Source organism: Oncorhynchus masou, chromosome 32, assembly GCF_036934945.1.
Source record: "Oncorhynchus masou masou isolate Uvic2021 chromosome 32, UVic_Omas_1.1, whole genome shotgun sequence".
NCBI lineage: Eukaryota > Metazoa > Chordata > Actinopteri > Salmoniformes > Salmonidae > Oncorhynchus > Oncorhynchus masou.
In genome coordinates, this window is record NC_088243.1 from 27538951 (window position 1) to 27558324 (window position 19374).

The following is a 19374-nucleotide window of genomic DNA, read 5'->3' on the forward strand; positions in this document are numbered from 1 at the left end:
AACTGTAATGTCAATACCATGGTAAAGCACAATTTCTCCCCTTTCCAACAGAATCAATTACATGACCTAAACGCTGCCCATTTCGGCATAATTCATGCAGGCAATGAGCCCCGTTGGGTCTTTAAAAAAATGGCAGGTGGGGAAGCGAAACTAATGCGTGATAGTGAGAAGGAGAGATTTTGTTAGGGAAAATTGCTTTTTTTCACTCAATCAGTCCAACTTATCACCTTATCGCCTCTAAAATGTAAATAAAACACTATAAATAGGTTATATAATGTGTCATTACATACCTATTTGAATCGGGTTTTTAGGGCGGTGCTAAAGTGATCTTAGAAGTAAACGGCGGCTTACGGCCTTACGCCCGTCACTGTCCATTTCTTGTTATTAAAGGACGATAGAAGTGCTACACCTGGTGGAGAGAGATTGTAAGACAGATATAGTTGCTGTATGCGTGCTGTACATTACGACATTCAACTTTTCTCCAATACTATAGAGCCATTACCATGTCGATCAACTCTAGAATATAAACCGAGTTCACACCCCTGATTTTGACGACAACACAGTCACTACAGTCCCATTAGTTTTCTTTGTAGCCTCGTTTGAATGTTGCGGTTGAGCACATTTGTAGGGAATGAGGTGAGTTTATGTTAATGTTGCAAGAAAGCTATTTTGGTGGGCATCACATTAGCTAGGTAGTTAAGATACACTACATGATCAAAAGTATGTGGACACCGGCTTGTTGAACATCTCATTCCAAAATCATGGGCATTAATATAGATTTGGTCCCCCTTTTGCTGCTATAACAGCCTCCACTCTTTTGGGAAGGCTTTCCACTAGATGTTGGAACATTGCTGCGGGGATGTGCTTCCATTCAGCCACAAGAGCTATAGTGAAGTTGGGCACTGCGTTCCAATTCATCCCAAAGGTGTTAGGTTGAGGTCATGCTTCTGTGCAGGACAGTCAAGTTCTTCCACACCAATCTCAACAAACCATTTCTGTATGTACCTTGCTTTGTGCATGGGGACATTATCATGCTGAATCAGGAAAGGCCTTTCCCAAACTGTTGCCAAAAAGTTGGAAGCACAGAATGATCTAGAATTTCTTTGAATGCGGTAACATTAAGATTTCCCTTCACTGGAACTAAGGGGCCTAACCCCAACCATGAAAAACAGCCCCAGACCATTATTCATTCTCCATCAAACTTTACATTTTACACTATGCATTCGGGCAGGTAGTGTTCTCCTGGCATCCTCCAAACCCAGATTCGTCCATCAGCCAGATGGTGAAGCGTGATTCGTCACTCCAGAGAATGCATTTCCACTGCTCCAGAGTCCAATGGCTGCGAGCTTTACACCAGTCCAGCCGACGCTTAGCATTGCGCATGGTAATCTTAGGCTTGTGTGCGGTTTCTCAGCCATGGAAATCCATTTCAGGAAGCTTCTGATGAACAGTTCTTGTACTGACATTGCTTCCAGAGAGGGTTTGGAACTCGGTAGTGAGTGTTGCAACCGAGGACAAATTATTTTTATGTGCTTCAGCACTTGGCAGTCCCGTTCTGTGGGCTTGTGTGGCCTATCAATTTGCGGCTGAGCCGTTGTTGCTCCAAGATGTTCCCACTTCAAAATAGCAGCACTTAGAGTTGACCGGGGCCACTCTAGCAAGGTCGAAACATGACGAACTGACTTGTTGGAAAGGTGGCTTCCTATGACGGTGCCATGCTGAAAGTAAGGCCATTCTACTGCCAATGTTTGTCTATGGAGATTGCATGGCCACGTGCTCAATTTTATACACCTGTCAGCAACTGGTTTGGCTGAAATAGCCAAATCCACAAATTTGAAGGGGTTTCCACATACTTTTGTATGTATAGTTGTATGTCTGGTAATTGAATTGTGTTCACACAGCTAGCTAGTGAAGATGTTCTTGTTGCTAGTTATCTACGTTGTCACACAGCAATTGAGAATCTTGAGTGTTGTTTTGTGGGTGCATGTTGAGGTTTGCTTCTGCACCAATGTAACTTAGCTGGTGTGAGTCTCCCGGGGTGTGTTTGTGTGTGCCTGGTGAGCGTGAAATACATTGATTCCTTATTGATATCACTTGCTAAATCCACTTCAGTTAGTATAAATGAGGAGAGGGTTTAAATAAGGATTTTTAAGCCTTGAGACAACTGAGACACGGATTGTGTGTGTGTGTGCCATTCAGAGGGTGATTTTAAGTACCTTTGAACAGGGTATGGAAATAGGTGCCAAGCGCACTGGTTTGTGTCAAGAACTGCAACGCTGCTGGGTTTTTCAAGATCAACAGTTTCCTATGTGTATCAAGAATGGTCCACCACCCAAAGGACATCCAACCAACTTGACACGACTGGAGTCAACATGCATTTGGGAAGCATTTGGAGTCAACATGGGCCAGCGTCCCTTTGGAACGCTTTCGACACCTTGCCCCGATGAATTGAGGCACTTCAATATTAGGATGGTGTCCTTAATGTTTTGTACACTGTGTGTAAAATATATATTTTATGCTGCCTTAGGTGAAAATAGTCAGTATTGTGTGGTGTACCTACAGTTGAAGTCAGAAGTTTACATACACCTTAGCCAAATACATTTAAACTCAGTTTTTCACAATTCCTGACATTTAATCCTAGTAAAATTCCCTGTCTTAGGTCAGTTAGAATCACCACTTTATTTTAAGAATGTGGAATGTCAGAATAATAGGAGAGAATGATTTATTTCAGCTTATATTTATTTCATCACATTCCCAGTGGGTCAGAAGTTTACATACACTCAATAAGTATTTGGTAGTGTTCCCTTTAAATTGTTTAACTTGGGTAAAATGTTTCGGCTAGCCTTCCACAAGGTTCCCACAATAAGTTGGGTGAATTTTGGCCCATTCCTCCTGTCAGAGCTGGTGTAACTGAGTCAGGTTTGTAGGCATCCTTGCTCGCACATGCTATTTCAGTTCTGCCCACAAATTTTCTATAGGAATGTGGTCAGGGCTTTGTGATGGCCACTCCAATAACTTGAATTTGTTGTCCTTAAGCCATTTTGCCACAACTTTGGAAGTATGCTTGGGGTCATTGTCCATTTATGAAGAGCCATTTGCGACCAAGCTTTTAACTTCCTGACTGATGTCTTGAGATGTTGCTGCAATATATCCACATAATTTCCCCTCATGATGCCATCTATTTTGTGAATTGCACCACCCCCACAACATAATGCATGTTGTGCTTCACGGTTGGGATGTGGTTCATCGGCTTGCAAGCCTCCCCCTTTTTCCCCCAAACATAACGATGGTCATTATGGTCAAACAGTTCTCTTTTTGTTTCATCAGACCAGAGGACATTTCTTTGTCCCCATGTGCAGTTGTAAACCGCAGCCTGGCTTTTTAAGGCAGTTTTGGAGCAGTGGCTTCTTCCTTGCTGAGTGGCCTTTCAGGTTATGTCGATATAGGACTTGTTTTACTGTGGATATAGATACTTTTGTACCTGTTTCCTCCTGCATCTTCACAAGGTCCTTTGCTGTTCTGGGATTGATTTGCACTTTTTGCACCAAAGTACATTCATCTCTAGGAGACAGAACGCGTCTCCATCCTGAGCAGTATGACGGCTGCGTGGTCCCATGGTGTTTATACTGACGTACTATTGTTTGTACTGATGAACGTGGTACCTTCAGGCGTTTGGAAATTGCTCCCAAGGATGAACCAGATTTGCGGAGGTCTACAATGGTTTTCTTCGGAGGTCTTGGTTGATTTCTTTTGATTTTACCCTGATGTCAAGCAAAGAGGCATTGAGTTTGAAGGTAGGCCTTGAAATACATCCACAGGTACACCCCCAATTGACTCAAATGATGTCAAATAGCCTATCAGAAGCTTCTAAAGCCATGACATAATTTTCTGGAATTTTCCAAGCTGTTTGAAGGCAGTCAACTTAGTGTATGTAAACTTCTGACCCACTGGAATTGTGATATAGTGAATTATAAGTGAAATAATCTGTCTGTAAACAATTGTTGAAAAAAATTACTTGTGTCATGCACAAAGTAGATGTCCTAACTGACTTGCCAAAACTATAGTTTGTTAACTAGAAAATTGTGGAGTGTGTTGAAAAATGAGTTTTAATGACTCCAACCTAAGTGTATGTAAACTTCAGACTTCAACTGTATATGCTTAATTTAGAGGTATTAAGGTAACTTTAGTTCTACAAACGTTGGGCTATATGTTTAGATTTTCAATGCATTGTAAGGCTGCACGATGAGACTCTAATGATTTGAAAAAGTTTCTTGAAAGGCATGAGCTCTGCTTTGTTTTTTTCCACAGGGGTCGACCGATTAATCGGAATGGCCGATTTAATTTGGGCCGATTTTCAAGTTTTCATAAGAATCGGTAATCGTCATTTTTTTATCCTCAATTATGGTCGATTACATTGCACTCCACGAGGAGACTGCGTGGCAGGCTGACTACCTGTTACGCGAGTGCTGCAAGGAGCCAACGTAAGTTGCTAGCTAGCATTAAACTTATCTTATAAAAACCAATCAATCTTAACATAATCACTAGTTAACTACACATGGTTGATGATATTACTAGTTTATCTAGCTTGTCCTGTGTTGCATATAATCAACGTGTGTCTGTTACCAAATGGGTGATGATTTAACAAGCACATTCGTGAAAAAAGCTCTGTCCTTGCACCAATGTGTACCATAAACATCAATGCCTTACTTAAAATCAATAATCAAGTATATATTTTTAAACCTGCATATTTAGTTAATATTGCCTGTTAACATGAATTTCTTCAAACTAGGGAAATTGACAACACCATTCTGTACACATCTGGCCCTTCTTTGGACACTGTTAACAAACCACCAAACGAGCTTCAATGCCATACAACACTCCTTAAACTAAATGCATGATCTTCAACCGATCGCTGACCACACCCACCTGCCCGACAAGCATCACTACTCTGGACGGTTCTGACTTAGAATATGTGGACAACTAAAAATACCTCTGTGTCTGGCTAGACTGTAAACTCTCCTTCCAGACTCATATTATATTAAGCATCTCCAATCCAAAATTAAATCTAGAATCGGCTTCCTATTTCGCAACAAAGCCTCCTTCACTCACGCTGCCAAGTATACCCTCGTAAAACTGACCATCCTACCGATCCTCGACTTCGGCGGTGTCATTTACAAAATAGCCTTTTTGTTTGCTATCACAGTGCCATCCGCTTTGTCACCAAAACCCCATATATTACCCACCGCTGCGACCTGTATGCTCTCGTCGGTTGGCCCTCGCTACATATTCGTCGCCAGACCCACTGGCTCCAGGTAATCTATAAGTCTTTGCTAGGTAATGCTCCACCTTATCTCAGCTCACTGGTCACCCTAACACCCACCCGTAGCACGTGCTCCCAGCAAATATATCTCACTGGTCATCCCAAAAGCGAACACCACCTTTGGCCGCCTTTCCGTCCAGTTCACCTTCACATCTATTACTCTAGTGTTAATTTGCTAAATTGTAATTACTTCGCTACTATGGCCTATTTATTGCCTTACCTCCTTACTCCATTTGTACAAACTCTAGATTAGAGTAGATTTTTCTATTGTTATTGACTGTACTTTTGTTTATTCCATGTGTAACGCTGTTGTTTTTTTGTCGCACTGCTTTGCTTTATCTTGGCCAGGTCGCAGTTGTAAATGAGAACTTGTTCTCAACTGGCCTACCTGATATTAAATATAGGTGAAATTAAAAATAAATCATCAAACCCACAAATGCTGATGCTCCAGATACTAAACTAGTCTATAGAAGGCCCGTTTTATTGCTTCTTTAATCAGAAAAACAGTTTTCAGCTGTGCTAACATAATTGCAAAAGGGTTTTCTAATGATCAATTTGCCTTTTAAAATTATGAACTTGGATTAGCTAACACAACATGCCATTGGAACACAGGAGTGATGGTTGCTGATAATAGGCCTCTACACCTATGTAGATATTCCATTTAAAAAAATCAGCCGTTTCCAGCTACAATTGTTAATGTTGTAAATGACTATGTCTACACTGTATTTCTGATCAATTTGATCTTCTTTTAATGGACAAAAAATGTGCTTTCTTTCAAAAACAAGGACATTTCTAAGTGACCACAAACTTTTGAACAGAGTGTATGTATTAGCTGGTTGGTTTAAAGTGAATAAGTGTGTTGTCATGTTTCTTCCCCCTGTCCTGTAGCTGTGCCATGGAGCTAGGAGAGTTGTGTGTGGTAGGGGGGCCTCAAACAGGGCTCCACCCCGGCTGAGAGGGAGGTGCTGTCCTCCATCCTATGTCAGGAGGAGCAGGAGATCCAGACCTGCTCCCCAGCCATGGTGCAGACTGCCTGTGTTCAGAGGTCCACTGTGCTCACACATTCCCGGAGGAAGACTGGCCAACAAGGGTCAGTGTTTCTTTTCAGTCTCCTCTATTTGAGTGACACACAGTACTCTCTGACAACACTACTATCATCTCTGTTTTCATTACTGTTGAAAATAACACCCATAGTAACTTTTCAATATTATTTAAAGGCCCAGGGGCAGTCAAAAAATAGATTTTCCTTTGTTTATATGCATTTTCACTAAGGTTGGAATAATACTGTGAAGTTGTAAAAATGCTAATGCCCTTTTAATATAAGAGTTGTTTGAAACCGGCCGCGACCGGGAGGTCCACAATTGGCCTAGCGTCGTCCGGGTTAGGGAGGGCTTGGTCGGTAGGGATGTCCTTGTCTCATCGCGCACAAGCGACTCCTGTGACATCAACAGGTGGTATATTAGCTTATGGACCAATAAGAAAGAGAGTTCCAAAACACTGCCAATAACAGCTAGTTTTCAGTATTTCCCTCCCCACAGACTAATCCCAGACAGTCCTAATACAATTAATGCCTGAGAAACTGCTCTTTGCAAAGAAGCTATTTTTGTTTCTTTTTGACCATTTCAATTGGAAACAATCCCAGAAAGGTACTTCCATTGTTACACAAAAATTATTCTATAATGAGATGACGTCTGCATTGGACCTTGATAGGACCTGAGGTGTTAAAATATGTCCAGTTCGTATTCTTGTGTGTGACAGAGGCCTCATACCCCCTCTTCATGTTAGTCACCATCATCCTGGTTCAATTATATGAAAAGATAATGTATGTATAGATATACAAGCAATGTCTATACTGGTCAAATGCAAAAGTATATCATGAGAAGTTTCACTTTTTTACTGTGGTGCTTGTAATCGGAGTACTTTTGAACATTTGCCCTTGGTGCGCATAATACTTTTATTTTGGCTGAAATTCCCTATTTTGTCAACCTGATACAGTCATTAGATGCTGTCTGTACACATAACTAATCTAACAAGTAAATAAGAGGACATCACTACTACTACTACATTAGTGTGTTTAAGACAAGGATGTACATTTAATGGGAGGGTACATGAAAAAGACTCATCGCTATAATAATACAGTTGATATTTGTACATCAAACTTTTCAGGAAAATGACATTTTGTGCATATATTGTATGGTTTTATTTTTCCTAATTTGCGTTGCTTGACATTGTATGATAACAAGGCTGTCTGAATAAAGACGCTATTGTCTAGATGATGAGTTATTGTGCACTCTGTGTCTGACTGGGTATAAGACCAGAAATGCTGTGATTGTTCATCAGTTTATGCTTACTCTTCAGTGTCTGAAAGGAGAGTCAATCACAAAAAAAAAGATAATTACTTTCAATTTATATCTTATCAACACCATCACGTCGTATGTCAGGTCATTGACTTGCACAATGACATCAACTCCCATTTTCCTATTATGCAGTGCCCTTAACTCACGTTTCCTGCAAGAATGACCTACATGTATAATACCCACTTTACTACTAAGCTCTAATAACTACTCTTCCTGGCAGCACTTGACTGTTGTAAGTATTTATGCAGCAGCTATAATACTGTTGATTGTTGCTCAGCACCTGTGCTGTCTAATAAATCAGACTTGCTAATATGACTTTCCTCTCACTGTTTCATTCCACAGTGAGGGACCTGGCACAGAACCTATATAGTTCTGCTTAAAGACTGAAATAAGGTAGCCTCTTTCATACCTCATCCAAGATCGCATATTGTGTTGATTGGTAGTGTCGTATCTGTCATCTCTCAGTAGTTGAAACTGAGCCTTAAGTAGTCTGGTGTGGCTCTGGCTCTGTGCCCGTAATAGACTGTGTGTGTCCGCTGATTGATTGGAGGTGAGAGGTAAATGTGAAATCCCATTCAGACACAGATTAGGGGTAATCAGAGGCAGTGGGGGTCCTTAGCTCAATTCTGCTATTGCTTAGAAATCTCAATCTTGGTTGTCACTACTATGCATACAGACTTGCTGCGCAGGTTCATCACATGTCATGGAAAGAAAATATAGACATGGTGTTTTATTTTTTGAGTACAGTAGGAAAATGGCACCAGTGATATTTATTTTAAGTGCCAACACTTGTGTGCTTGGTCTTCACATTTCTCCTACAGAAGGTGTCTTTCCAGTCATTGTTTATTTTGTACTGAACAAAACCAACTAGCAACTATCAGCAAAATCTTGATAATTGTATATGTTCCAAAATGATTTTGTATTTATAAGCTTATTTACTCTTTCCCTTTTAGGATTTCCATCTGTAGGCAATGTCTATTCCACAAACCCCTCTAACTCGCATGCATCCTTCCCCTGTTGACATATTTGTAACATTTCTTGAAGGCTTGGTTATAATGAGTAAGACATGCTGAGTTGCATTGGTCTATAGCTGTAGAAAACTAGAGTGAATATTTGTAAAAGCCTAAATGGGTATTTTATCAAGACTCGGCACACATTTAATTGCCACGTTTTTCGACAAGCTTGTCCCAATACAGTGGGAAAAGGTCTGCATATTTTCATTTCGACCAATGTCCTTATCATTACATTCAGGCTGAGGCACATTTAAATGTAGTTAGGAACTTGAAGTGACTGACTGTTTGTTTTATTTTAATGTCTGTGCTATTTCAGATAACAAGTCTCTGGCTCTCTTGAAATAATTAAATGTTTGACCTAAATGTATTTCTGTAGGCAATTGTCAATGAAGGGTTCACAAGTTGAAGGCGGAATAACACAGTTTGGCTTTCACTCCTTTTTAAATGAATTTGATTATGGGTATATGAAAAGGTAACAAGGTGATGATGGCATAGAATCGAAGACGCATTGATTCTGTTTTATATGTTCTTGCTAAACAATCTCTGCTATCCATTTCCATGTTATCTATTATAATCGTGTTCTGTACCAATCTGCTATGGGTTGTCTCTTTTGCAAAAACATTTGCATACTGTCATATCACCTCACCCAATCCCCCTGTAATGGCAGTCCTCCCTTTTTACAACCATTGCTCGGTTTGCCACATTGTCCTATTCTGCCTCAATTCCATGTTTCTTTCAGGCAAGCTTTTATTGCCCGAGGCAGTTCCTGTTCTTTAGACAAACTTTTGATGTGTATTGCCTGGTCCCTCACCTTTTGAGGGCTCTGTGGAGTGGGCTATATAAGGTGTCTGAGCAGGTGTCAACTGGCCACAGGAATCTGTTTTGGGGGCAGGTTGTCTGGTCCATAGTAGGCTGTGGAGGGGACATCGATGTTGGGGTCGCCGTTGTTGGCTGTGTCAATCTGGTTGCACTTCCCCAAGCTCTTTATGATATTGAAGTTGGATCTGGCTGTCTCCACAAAGCTGTTCTCCAGGAGCCAGCCGTCGGACTCTGAGTCTGGGTCCCCCTGTCTCAGCACGTTCTCCAGGGATGTCTGGAGGTAACGCACCCCCGTCAGCACCGACAGCTACAACAACACACAAACATTACTGAGGAAATCCCTAGACCATGTAATATACTGATGACTGTAACTTTTGTTTATCATTTATAGTGGACCAGAGTAAAATATGTGGGTCCCAGAAGTAGCTGTAGGTTTGGGATGTGTATTTTGGGACAGCTCCATGTGACCCAGTAGAGGACAAAGGGTGAGTCCACACACAAAGCTGAGCATGGATAACCCAGAGCCAATGTCACAAAAGAGATTTGGTGTGGGATTAGGGAGCATGCAAAGTGAATGAACAATTATATCTATCACTCTAAGGGAGGATAACGTGCATGGGAGGTGGACCAGAAGCCCTGAACTGCAAGGACAAGGTGTCAGACAGAATACTGCAATGTAGATTGAGTTCCTTCTAATTAGTGGTTTGCTGAGTCTAAATAATGTGTTTGGTGTATGTCAGGTAAGTCTCAGGCGCCATGTTTTACTTATATTCAAACCACATCAGTCTGTTTGTAAGAACACACCTATGCCTACCTCAAACAGCCAGATGATGAGGACGGTGAGGCCAATGGACTGCATGATGTGTGTGTAGTACTCCAGCAGGGCCTGGCGGCAGCCCTTCTTCCACAAGTTGAGCTCCTCTGTCTGGTATTCATAGTTGAAGTGGGCTGAGCTGTTGGTGATCTGGTGCTGGATGCAGGGCCGTGGTGAGTTAATGTTACAGCAGCTGAAGGGAACCCCGTCCATCAGGTATTTCCCTTCCACGTTACTCCTCAGCCGGCTAGAGACGGGGAGAGGGGAAAAGGGAGAGACCGAGACAGACTGCATCACTTGGGGCATCTAGAGCCTCAAATTCAAGAACCTTAAGGTCATAGTATACATGGGCACGGAGCTGAGCTCTGTGTCTGATCTGGCAGGTAGGGTACCACTATTCTAGTCTGTACTTACGCCACAACCTCCCTGCAGGACATGTCCAGGTAGCGGTTGCTGATCCACTGGATCTGGAACCAGTCTCTGAAGCCGAAGTTGCCGCAGCACTGGAACTGAATCTGCAGCAGGTCCACAGTGCGCTTCAGGAAGCAGCGGCCTGGTGTGTCCGTGTCCTTATAATAGCGCATGGCGTCCCGCAGACCCAGGTCCAGAGCCTCCTCTAGCTCCCCGCGCATGCCGTAGCACATGAGTGCCCCCACCAGGATGCAGAAGGTGAAGAAGAAGGTGCAGATTACGTAGGGCAGCATCAGCAGCTTCCAGCGCAGGAACTTAGTGGTGTCCGCACAGTCGTAGCAGATCTTCCCGCCCAGGAAATTTATGCCACAGGCGATGAGGCCTGTGGCAATGAGCATGTTGGGGACGTAGTGGAGGTCCCTTTCTGCCATAAGCTCCCAGCGCTTGTTGATCTCCACCTTTAGGAAGAGCCCCAGGCTAAACAGAATCAACCCCGTCACCACAGAAACCCAGTTGAGGATCCACAGCACCTGGGCAAGCTTGTCCCTGTTGGTCTTGGTGAATTTCACTTTCAGCACGGCCATCTTAAATATGTTTGTTTAGTTTTATCCAATGTCCTGGTAGGATGCTGGATGGGGGAGAGGATAGAGGAAGGAGTAAGAGGCACAATGGGCTGTGGATGGATAAAGGGAGGGGCCTGGGTTGTAGATGGAAGGTTTCTGCACACCCTCACATAAGCAGCTTAGCTCAGTGATTTATATTACATTTCTTGACTAGGGGTCTCTTGTTTATACGTGTTGGCAGCCCTGCACCACACGGTATGATCAAACATAGTCATGAATATCTGAATCACTGCAGGAACATTTTCTCATACAGTAGCTGTTACACAAATATTAAAAATGACCAAATTGGATAATGCACACCTCTGGACTGCCACCTCTGCTGAACCCACTATTAACACAATACTTTGCGAAGAAATTAATCTGAAAAAATAGAATGGAATAAACTAGAAATAGAATCGACTATAAAATTTAACAAAAAATTATTAAACAGCAGCATTCAGTGGGACCTACCTTATCTCAACAGCATTCACAGTGTCCGTCTGATCTGGCTCCCATCTCTGTTTAAGGGTTTATTTTGTTCTTCACTGACAGGCATCCTACAACTTGGCCTGGAGAGAGGCGAGCCGTAGTGGCACAGAAGGAGTAGACAGACACCCGCCCGCAGCAGCATCAGAGTGAGTCCGCTGGCCAAGCCCCCTGACCCTCCTAATAATCCCCTCTAATCAGGCCTGTAGGATTTGGATGTACCTTCTGCCACCTGCACAAATCTGACTGCAGCACCACAAAGAGTTATTGGCCAAGGGTCGTGTGTATGTGTGTGCGTGTGTGCGTGCGTTTGACAGAGGGGCTGATATTGAATGAATGGACAAATATATTTATTTTCTCAAAGACTAAATTACTAAAGTATGAATAGCCTATTCCATTTACACTAAACTGTGCTCTGCTATTCTTTCTTTTAAATGGAAGCTTCACTGAAGCAAAGGAAACAAGGTCACTTGTAAACTCATATAGTGACAGAGATGAAACAAAGGTAAGAAAAGTAGGGGTTTACAGGGGTGTGTATGCCTGTATGTATGTGTGTGCTTCTAGTATTGTGTCCAGTGAGCCCTCTTCTGGGTCTGTGAGTCTCCATCCCTGCAACAGGTTGAGGCCAAGTACGGCAACACATAAGTTTGTGATGACAAGTGTTATTCCCACAATATCAAAGTGGACAATATTAAGCTCATAAGCAAACACTGAAAATGTGTCAGGTTGTTTGATAATATGCCTTAATGTGATCAGGTAACAACATTTCTGCTACCCACTAATCAGTGCTTTGGTGACACTATGTACGCTTCAGAGGGGAAAGGAAATGGGCCAAGAATCGCTTAACACTGACAATCAAAAGCTCCAAATACCTTAATACAATCTCCTTTATCCTCATGGTGTAATTGCATTTGCAACAAAGCATTTTTACCTACTCCTCCCCTCACACACACGCTCTCCTATTCCTGTCACTCTCTGTCTCTCACGCACACGTCCATACACATCCATGCAGCCAATCAGCCAATGCGATCTCGAGTGAGATTGAGATTACTTGATTATCATGGCCCAAAGGAGCTTGTGTAAGAGGAGAGTTCTACTGTGGACACACATTAGTCAAGTCAGCACATCCACAGGGAGAGGGATGGTCTGATCCCTGAGTGGAAGGGGAGCACGGATACTGTGGCAGGTAAGTGCTAGAGACTACAGCTTCTGATCACATATTAGTTATGTGGTAAATTGGGCTATTACTTCGCTGTGTCTATTGTACTTAGATCTGATGGTGGATATCATAGGCATGAATAGTAGCCCTCTAGGCTTTACGGCACTGCAAGTTAACTACGTTCTTAAAGCCATATCCATAACGTTGGTCTTCCGTTCTGTAAAGTGATTTATAAATGTACAGTACCAGTCCAAAGTTTGGACACACCTACTCATTCAAGAGTTTTTCTTTATTTTGACTATTTTCTACATTGTAGAATAATAGTGAAGCCATCAACTATGAAATAACACCAAAAAAGTGTGAAACAAATCAAAATATATTTTATATTGGAGATTCTTCAAAGTAGCTACCCTTTGCTTTGATGACAGATTTGCAGACGGGTGTAACAATATGGGGACACTACAAAGAGAGCTGTTTTCTGATTAATTGGTGGCTGTCTCTCCTCTGTGTATGTATAGGTTTGGTGATCCCATGTGTGGTCTGCAGGGTCGACTGTGGCTCCTCAGCAGTGAGGCAGGACTGCTGGAATCGGGAATGCAGAGCTCTGAAGCAACACACCTGGCTGGGTCGGCTGGTACAGTGGTGGGGCATCACCGGACTCCTGCCCAAGTACCCTGGTAAGGATGCATACACTAATCTTACACACACAGTCAAACTTTACAAACCGGTCACACTTTAAATCACAGAGTTGTTATTACTGTGTAACTATTCGTATAAGTACATTGTAACAAGAGTTGCATTGTTACGGTTAGGGTTATAGCTAGGGTTAGGAGTATTGATACGGTTAGGGTTGGCACTTCAGCTGTAAGTACAATCAATGTATTACCACTCAAGGGTTAGGGATAGTCTATAGTATTTATACGTACACTGACTATTCCTCTCAGATGCTCAAGAAATAATTCAGATCTCTCAGATATGGAGAGAGATGGATCAGAACCATCGCAGGGCTTGTCTCCACACTCCCGGGTAATCCTTAAATCACTGATAGGCGGTCACTCTCACTCTCTTTCTGTCTTCCTCCTTTACGAGGAGGACTGCACTGACCAGGGGTACCCACCCCCTAACCTGCAGGCTTTGCTGAAGCTGGTGCTGGTGCCTCGCATTGACAACATATCTGTTCAGGCCATTGTATCCAACCATGGAGAATCCATCAAATGTCCTCAAAGGTATGACTGTACTGTCATGTGAACTGAAGTGTATATACAGTATTCTTGATCATGTAAACTACACTTAACACAGCCTGTGCACAGCTCATGTACTTTTTTCTACAGTGTGAAAATGACCTCCTGCAGTCCTTTTGCCATGCCTTCACCATCCCTCCCAGCTTTTCCCAGCAGATCCGGGCCTTCTGGCTGCTCGACTGCTGTTGACCTTTGACTGGTATCACAGCACCACTTAGTCCATTGGTGTACAGTGAGTGAACAAAACTAAAATAACACGTTCCTAATATTGAGTTGAACCCCCCTTTTGTCCTCAGAACAGCCTCAATTCGTCGGGGCATGGAACATTGCAGTTCTTGACACAAACCGGTGCACCTCTGAATGGCACAATCCATGTCTCAGTTGTCTCAAAGTATAAAAATCCTTCTTTAATATATCTTCTCCCCTTCATATACACTAATTGAAGTGGATTTAACAGGTGACACAAATAAGGGATCATAGCTTTCACCTGGATTGACCTGGTCAGTCTGTCATGGAAAGAGCAGGTGTTCTTAATGCCTTCTAGCGGGATGCAATAGAGCCAAATGGGGGTTAGAGTGCCCTATGGCTACACTCTTAGAAAAAAGGGTTCCCAAAGGGTTCTTTGGCTTTCACCATTGAAGAAACCCATTTGGTTCCAGGTAGAACACTTGTTGTTGTTGTTACAGGTTCTATGTAGAAAGGGTTCTACATGGAACCAAAAATGTTTCTTCAAAGGGTTCTCCTATGGGGACATAACCGAAGCACTCTTTAAGGTTCTAGATAGAAAAAAAGGTGCTAAGAGTGTATGTCATTACATCTGTATAGGACGCAATGGAGCTGCTGCTGAGCCCCAGATCTGAACCACCCTGGTTCTCTTGGCAGCACCACTGCATCATCCACAGACTGCTGAGGAGAAAGCAGTTCTGCTTGGCGCTGACGTATCTATACTGGATCAGACCAGCCACAGACAGCCCCTACAACCTCAAGCTCTCTGTCGATGTACTCCTACTGAACAGGTATAGATATACAAGGATATACTATACTGTATGGACTACTGTATCAAATACTGTCTCTCTGAATATGAAAACTGAAAGCCATACAATCTAGCCTTTTCTGCCCCTCAGCCATATCTCAGATGCCTGGTTCCTCCTAAAGAAAGGCCACACAGGAAGTGATGACATGTCAGGTACTTCCTCAATGGATGTGAGAGGATTGGTCTGTGTGTGGAGGCTTCAGACTGCTTGGAAGCAGTATGGAAGGTGATCCCTTTTGTAACACATATCATAACAGATGTAAATACATATAGGCATATACAGTACATGCAGTGTGTTTATGTCAGTCATTTTCTTTTGAAAAACTATCTTTATTAGGATGTAGGCCATTGTACTAATCAGTCGGAAGAGACTGAGAGTCAGTGTGGAATAGACGGGCTTTCTCAGCGTTGGTGGACCACAGGGATCCCTATGGCAGTGAAAGAGCCAGGTACAGAACAGTGATTGTGACTGATACTGATTTCAGGAATATCATCATCACTATCAAGAATTTGGAAAGTCATTGAAATGTTGGGAATTGCAGGGGTTCCTATTCGTCTGTTCTCTGCCCTGCAGTATCAGTCTCAGAGCAGCAACACTCTCTCTCCAGAGGATTGGATCAGACTCCTCAGGGAATCTATGATTGAACTCAGACAACTCCAGCCAACAGTGAGGTACAGTCAATAACTGTACATTATGCAATGAATCTATTCTATCGCGCCCAGAAACCTGCTCCTTTTACTCTCTGTTCTGAACGTACTAGACAACCAGTTCTTATAGTCTTTAGCCGTACCCTTATCCTACTCCTCCTCTGTTCCTCTGGTGATGTAGAGGTTAATCCAGGCCCAGCAGTGCCTTGCTCCACTCCCGTTCCCCAGGCGCTCTCTTTGTTGACTTCTGTAACCGTAAAAGCCTTGCTTTCATGCATGTTAACATTAGAAGCCTCCGCCACAAGTTTGTTTTATTCACTGCCTTAGCACACTCTGCCAACCCGGATGTTCTAGCCGTGTCTGAGTCCTGGCTTAGGAAGACCACCAAAACCCCTTAAATTTCCATCCCTAACTATACCACTATATATACAGTGCCTTGCAAAAGTATTCGCCCCCTTGAACTTTGCGACCTTTTGCCAGATTTCAGGCTTCAAACATAAAGATATAAAACTGTATTTTTTTGTGAAGAATCAACAACAAGTGGGACACAATCATGAAGTGGAACGACATTTATTGGATATTTCAAACTTTTTTAACAAATCAAAAACTGAAAAATTGGGCGTGCAAAATTAATTCAGCCCCTTTACTTTCAGTGCAGCAAACTCTTTCCAGAAGTTCAGTGAGGATCTCTGAATGATCCAATGTTGACCTAAATGACTAATGATGATAAATACAATCCACCTGTGTGTAATCAAGTCTCCGTATAAATGCACCTGCACTGTGATAGTCTCAGAGGTCCGTTAAAAGCGCAGAGAGCATCATGAAGAACAAGGAACACACCAGGCAGGTCCGAGATACTGTTGTGAAGAAGTTTAAAGCCGGATTTGGATACAAAAAGATTTCCCAAGCTTTAAACATCCCAAGGAGCACTGTGCAAGTGATACTATTGAAATGGAAGGAGTATCAGACCACTGCAAATCTACCAAGACCTGGCCATCCCTCTAAACTTTCAGCTCATACAAGGAGAAGACTGATCAGAGATGCAGCCAAGAGGCCCATGATCACTTTGGATAAACTGCAGAGATCTACAGCTGAGGTGGAAGACTCTGTCCATAGGACAACAATCAGTCGTATATTGCACAAATCTGGCCTTTATGGAAGAGTGGCAAGACGAAAGCCATTTCTTAAAGATATCCATAAAAAGTGTCGTTTAAAGTTTGCCACAAGCTACCTGGGAGACACACCAAACATGTGGAAGAAGGTGCTCTGGTCAGATGAAACCAAAATTGAAATGTTTGGCAAGAATGCAAAACGTTATGTTTGGTGTAAAAGCAACACAGCTCATCACCCTGAACACACCATCCCCACTGTCAAACATATGGTGGTGGCAGCATCATGGTTTGGGCCTGCTTTTCTTCAGCAGGGACAGGGAAGATGGTTAAAATTGATGGGAAGATGGATGGAGCCAAATACAGGACCATTCTGGAAGAGTCTGCAAAAGACCTGAGACTGGGACGGAGATTTGTCTTCCAACAAGACAATGATCCAAAACATAAAGCAAAATCTACAATGGAATGGTTCAAAAATAAACATATCCAGGTGTTAGAATGGCCAAGTCAAAGTCCAGACCTGAATCCAATCGAGAATCTGTGGAAAGAACTGAAAACTGCTGTTCACAAATGCTCTCCATCCAACCTCACTGAGCTCAAGCTGTTTTGCAAGGAGGAATGGGAAAAAATGTCAGTCTCTCGATGTGCAAAACTGATAGAGACATACCCCAAGCGACTTACAGCTGTAATTGCAGCAAAATGTGGTGCTACAAAGTATTAACTTAAGGGGGCTGAATAATTTTGCACGCCCAATTTTTCAGTTTTTGATTTGTTAAAAAAGTTTGAAATATCCAATAAATGTCATTCCACTTCATGATTGTGTCCCACTTGTTGTTGATTCTTCACAAAAAATACAGTTTTAGATCTTTATGTTTGAAGCCTGAAATGTGGCAAAAGGTTGCAAAGTTCAAGGGGGCCGAATACTTTCGCAAGGCACTGTATATATATATATATATTTTTTTTTTTAAATTGTACCCCTTTTTCTCCCCAATTTCGTGGTATCCAATTGTTTAGTAGCTACTATCTTGTCTCAAGCCGCACTGCTTCTTAACACAGCGCGCATCCAACCCGGAAGCCAGGCACACCAATGTGTCGGAGGAAACACCGTGCACCTGGCAACCTTGGTTAGCGCGCACTGCTCCCGGCCCGCTACAGGAGTCGCTGGTGCGCGATGAGACAAGGATATCCCTACTGGCCAAACCCTCCCTAACCCAGACGACGCTAAGCCAATTGTGCGTCGCCCCACGGACCTCCCGGTTGCGGCCGGTTACGACAGAGCTTGGGCGCGAACCCAGAGTCTCTGGTGGCACAGCTGGCGCTGCAGTACAGCGCCCTTAACCACTGTGCCACCCGGGAGGCAACTATACCATTTTCAGACAAGATAGAACTGCCAAAGGGGGCGGAGTGGCAATCTACTGCAGAGATGGCTTACAGAGTTCTGTCATACTATCCAGGTCTGTGCCCAAACAATTCGAGCTTCTATTTCTAAAAATCCACCTTTCCAGAAACAAGTCTCTCACTGTTGCCGCTTGCTATAGACCACCCTCTGCCCCCAGCTGTGCCCTGGACACCATATGTGAATTGATTGCCCCCCATCTATCTTCAGAGCTCATGCTGCTAGGTGACCTAACCTGGGACATGCTTAACACCCTGGCCATCCTACAATCTAAGCTTGATGCCCTTAATCTCACACAAATTATCAATGAATTTACCAGGTACAACCCCAAATCCGTAAACTTGGGCACCCTCAAAGATATTATCCTAACCAACTTGCACTCTAAATACACCACTGGTGTCTTCAACCAGGATCTCAGCGATCACTTCCTCATTGCCTGCATTCGTAATGGGTCTGCGGTCAAACCACCACCCTTCATCACTGTCAAACGCTCCCTAAAACACTTCAGCAAGCAGGCCTTTCTAAATGACCTGGCCCGAGTATCCTGGAAGGATATCGACCTCATCCCATCAGTAGTGGCTGCCTGGGTATTCTTTTAAAGTGCCTTCCTCACCATCTTAAATAAGCATGCCCCATTCAAAAATGTAGAACCAGGAATAGATATAACCCTTGGTTTAGTCCAGACCTGACTGAACCAGCACAAAAACAACTTGTGGTGTACTGTATTAGCATCAAATAGCCCCCGTGATATGCAACTTTTTAGGGAATTTAGGAACCAATATACACAGGCAGTTAGGAAAGCAAATGCTAGCTTTTTCAAACATAAATTTGTATCCTGTAGCACAAACTCAAAGAAGTCCTGGGACACTGTAAAGTCCATGGAGAATAAGAGCACCTCCTCCCAGCTATCCACTGCATTGAGGCTAGAAAACCCAGTCACCACCGATAAATCCACGATAATTGAGA

General features: G+C 43.0%; 2 protein-coding genes across 29 annotated transcripts in view; one reads left to right on the forward strand and one right to left on the reverse strand.

Annotated features, from left to right (window-relative positions):
- The window catches only part of LOC135525829 (uncharacterized), a 35040-nt gene that overhangs the window by 6484 nt on the left and 9182 nt on the right, over nucleotides 1-19374 (forward strand). For 12 of the 28 annotated variants that reach the window (XM_064953752.1, XM_064953738.1, XM_064953746.1 and 9 more), the window contains 8 exons: nucleotides 6209-11004; nucleotides 11889-11971; nucleotides 13500-14207; nucleotides 14313-14454; nucleotides 15048-15238; nucleotides 15347-15481; nucleotides 15593-15704; nucleotides 15830-15927. Coding sequence is in view for 6 of the 28 variants with exons in the window: in XM_064953750.1 (XP_064809822.1) it covers nucleotides 6300-6410; nucleotides 11889-11971; nucleotides 13500-13658; nucleotides 14071-14122 (405 nt within the window). In the remaining 22 variants the exon portion in view is untranslated. The other 16 variants (XM_064953756.1, XM_064953758.1, XM_064953757.1 and 13 more) reach the window with 12 other exon arrangements.
- Nucleotides 9550-11321, reverse strand: LOC135525832 (photoreceptor outer segment membrane glycoprotein 2-like). Its single transcript, XM_064953759.1, has 3 exons — nucleotides 10738-11321; nucleotides 10324-10570; nucleotides 9550-9816 (listed from the first exon to the last, which is right to left on the reverse strand). The coding sequence occupies exons 1-3, from the start codon at nucleotides 11316-11318 to the stop codon at nucleotides 9550-9552; spliced, it is 1095 nt and encodes a 364-aa protein (XP_064809831.1). The 5' UTR covers nucleotides 11319-11321.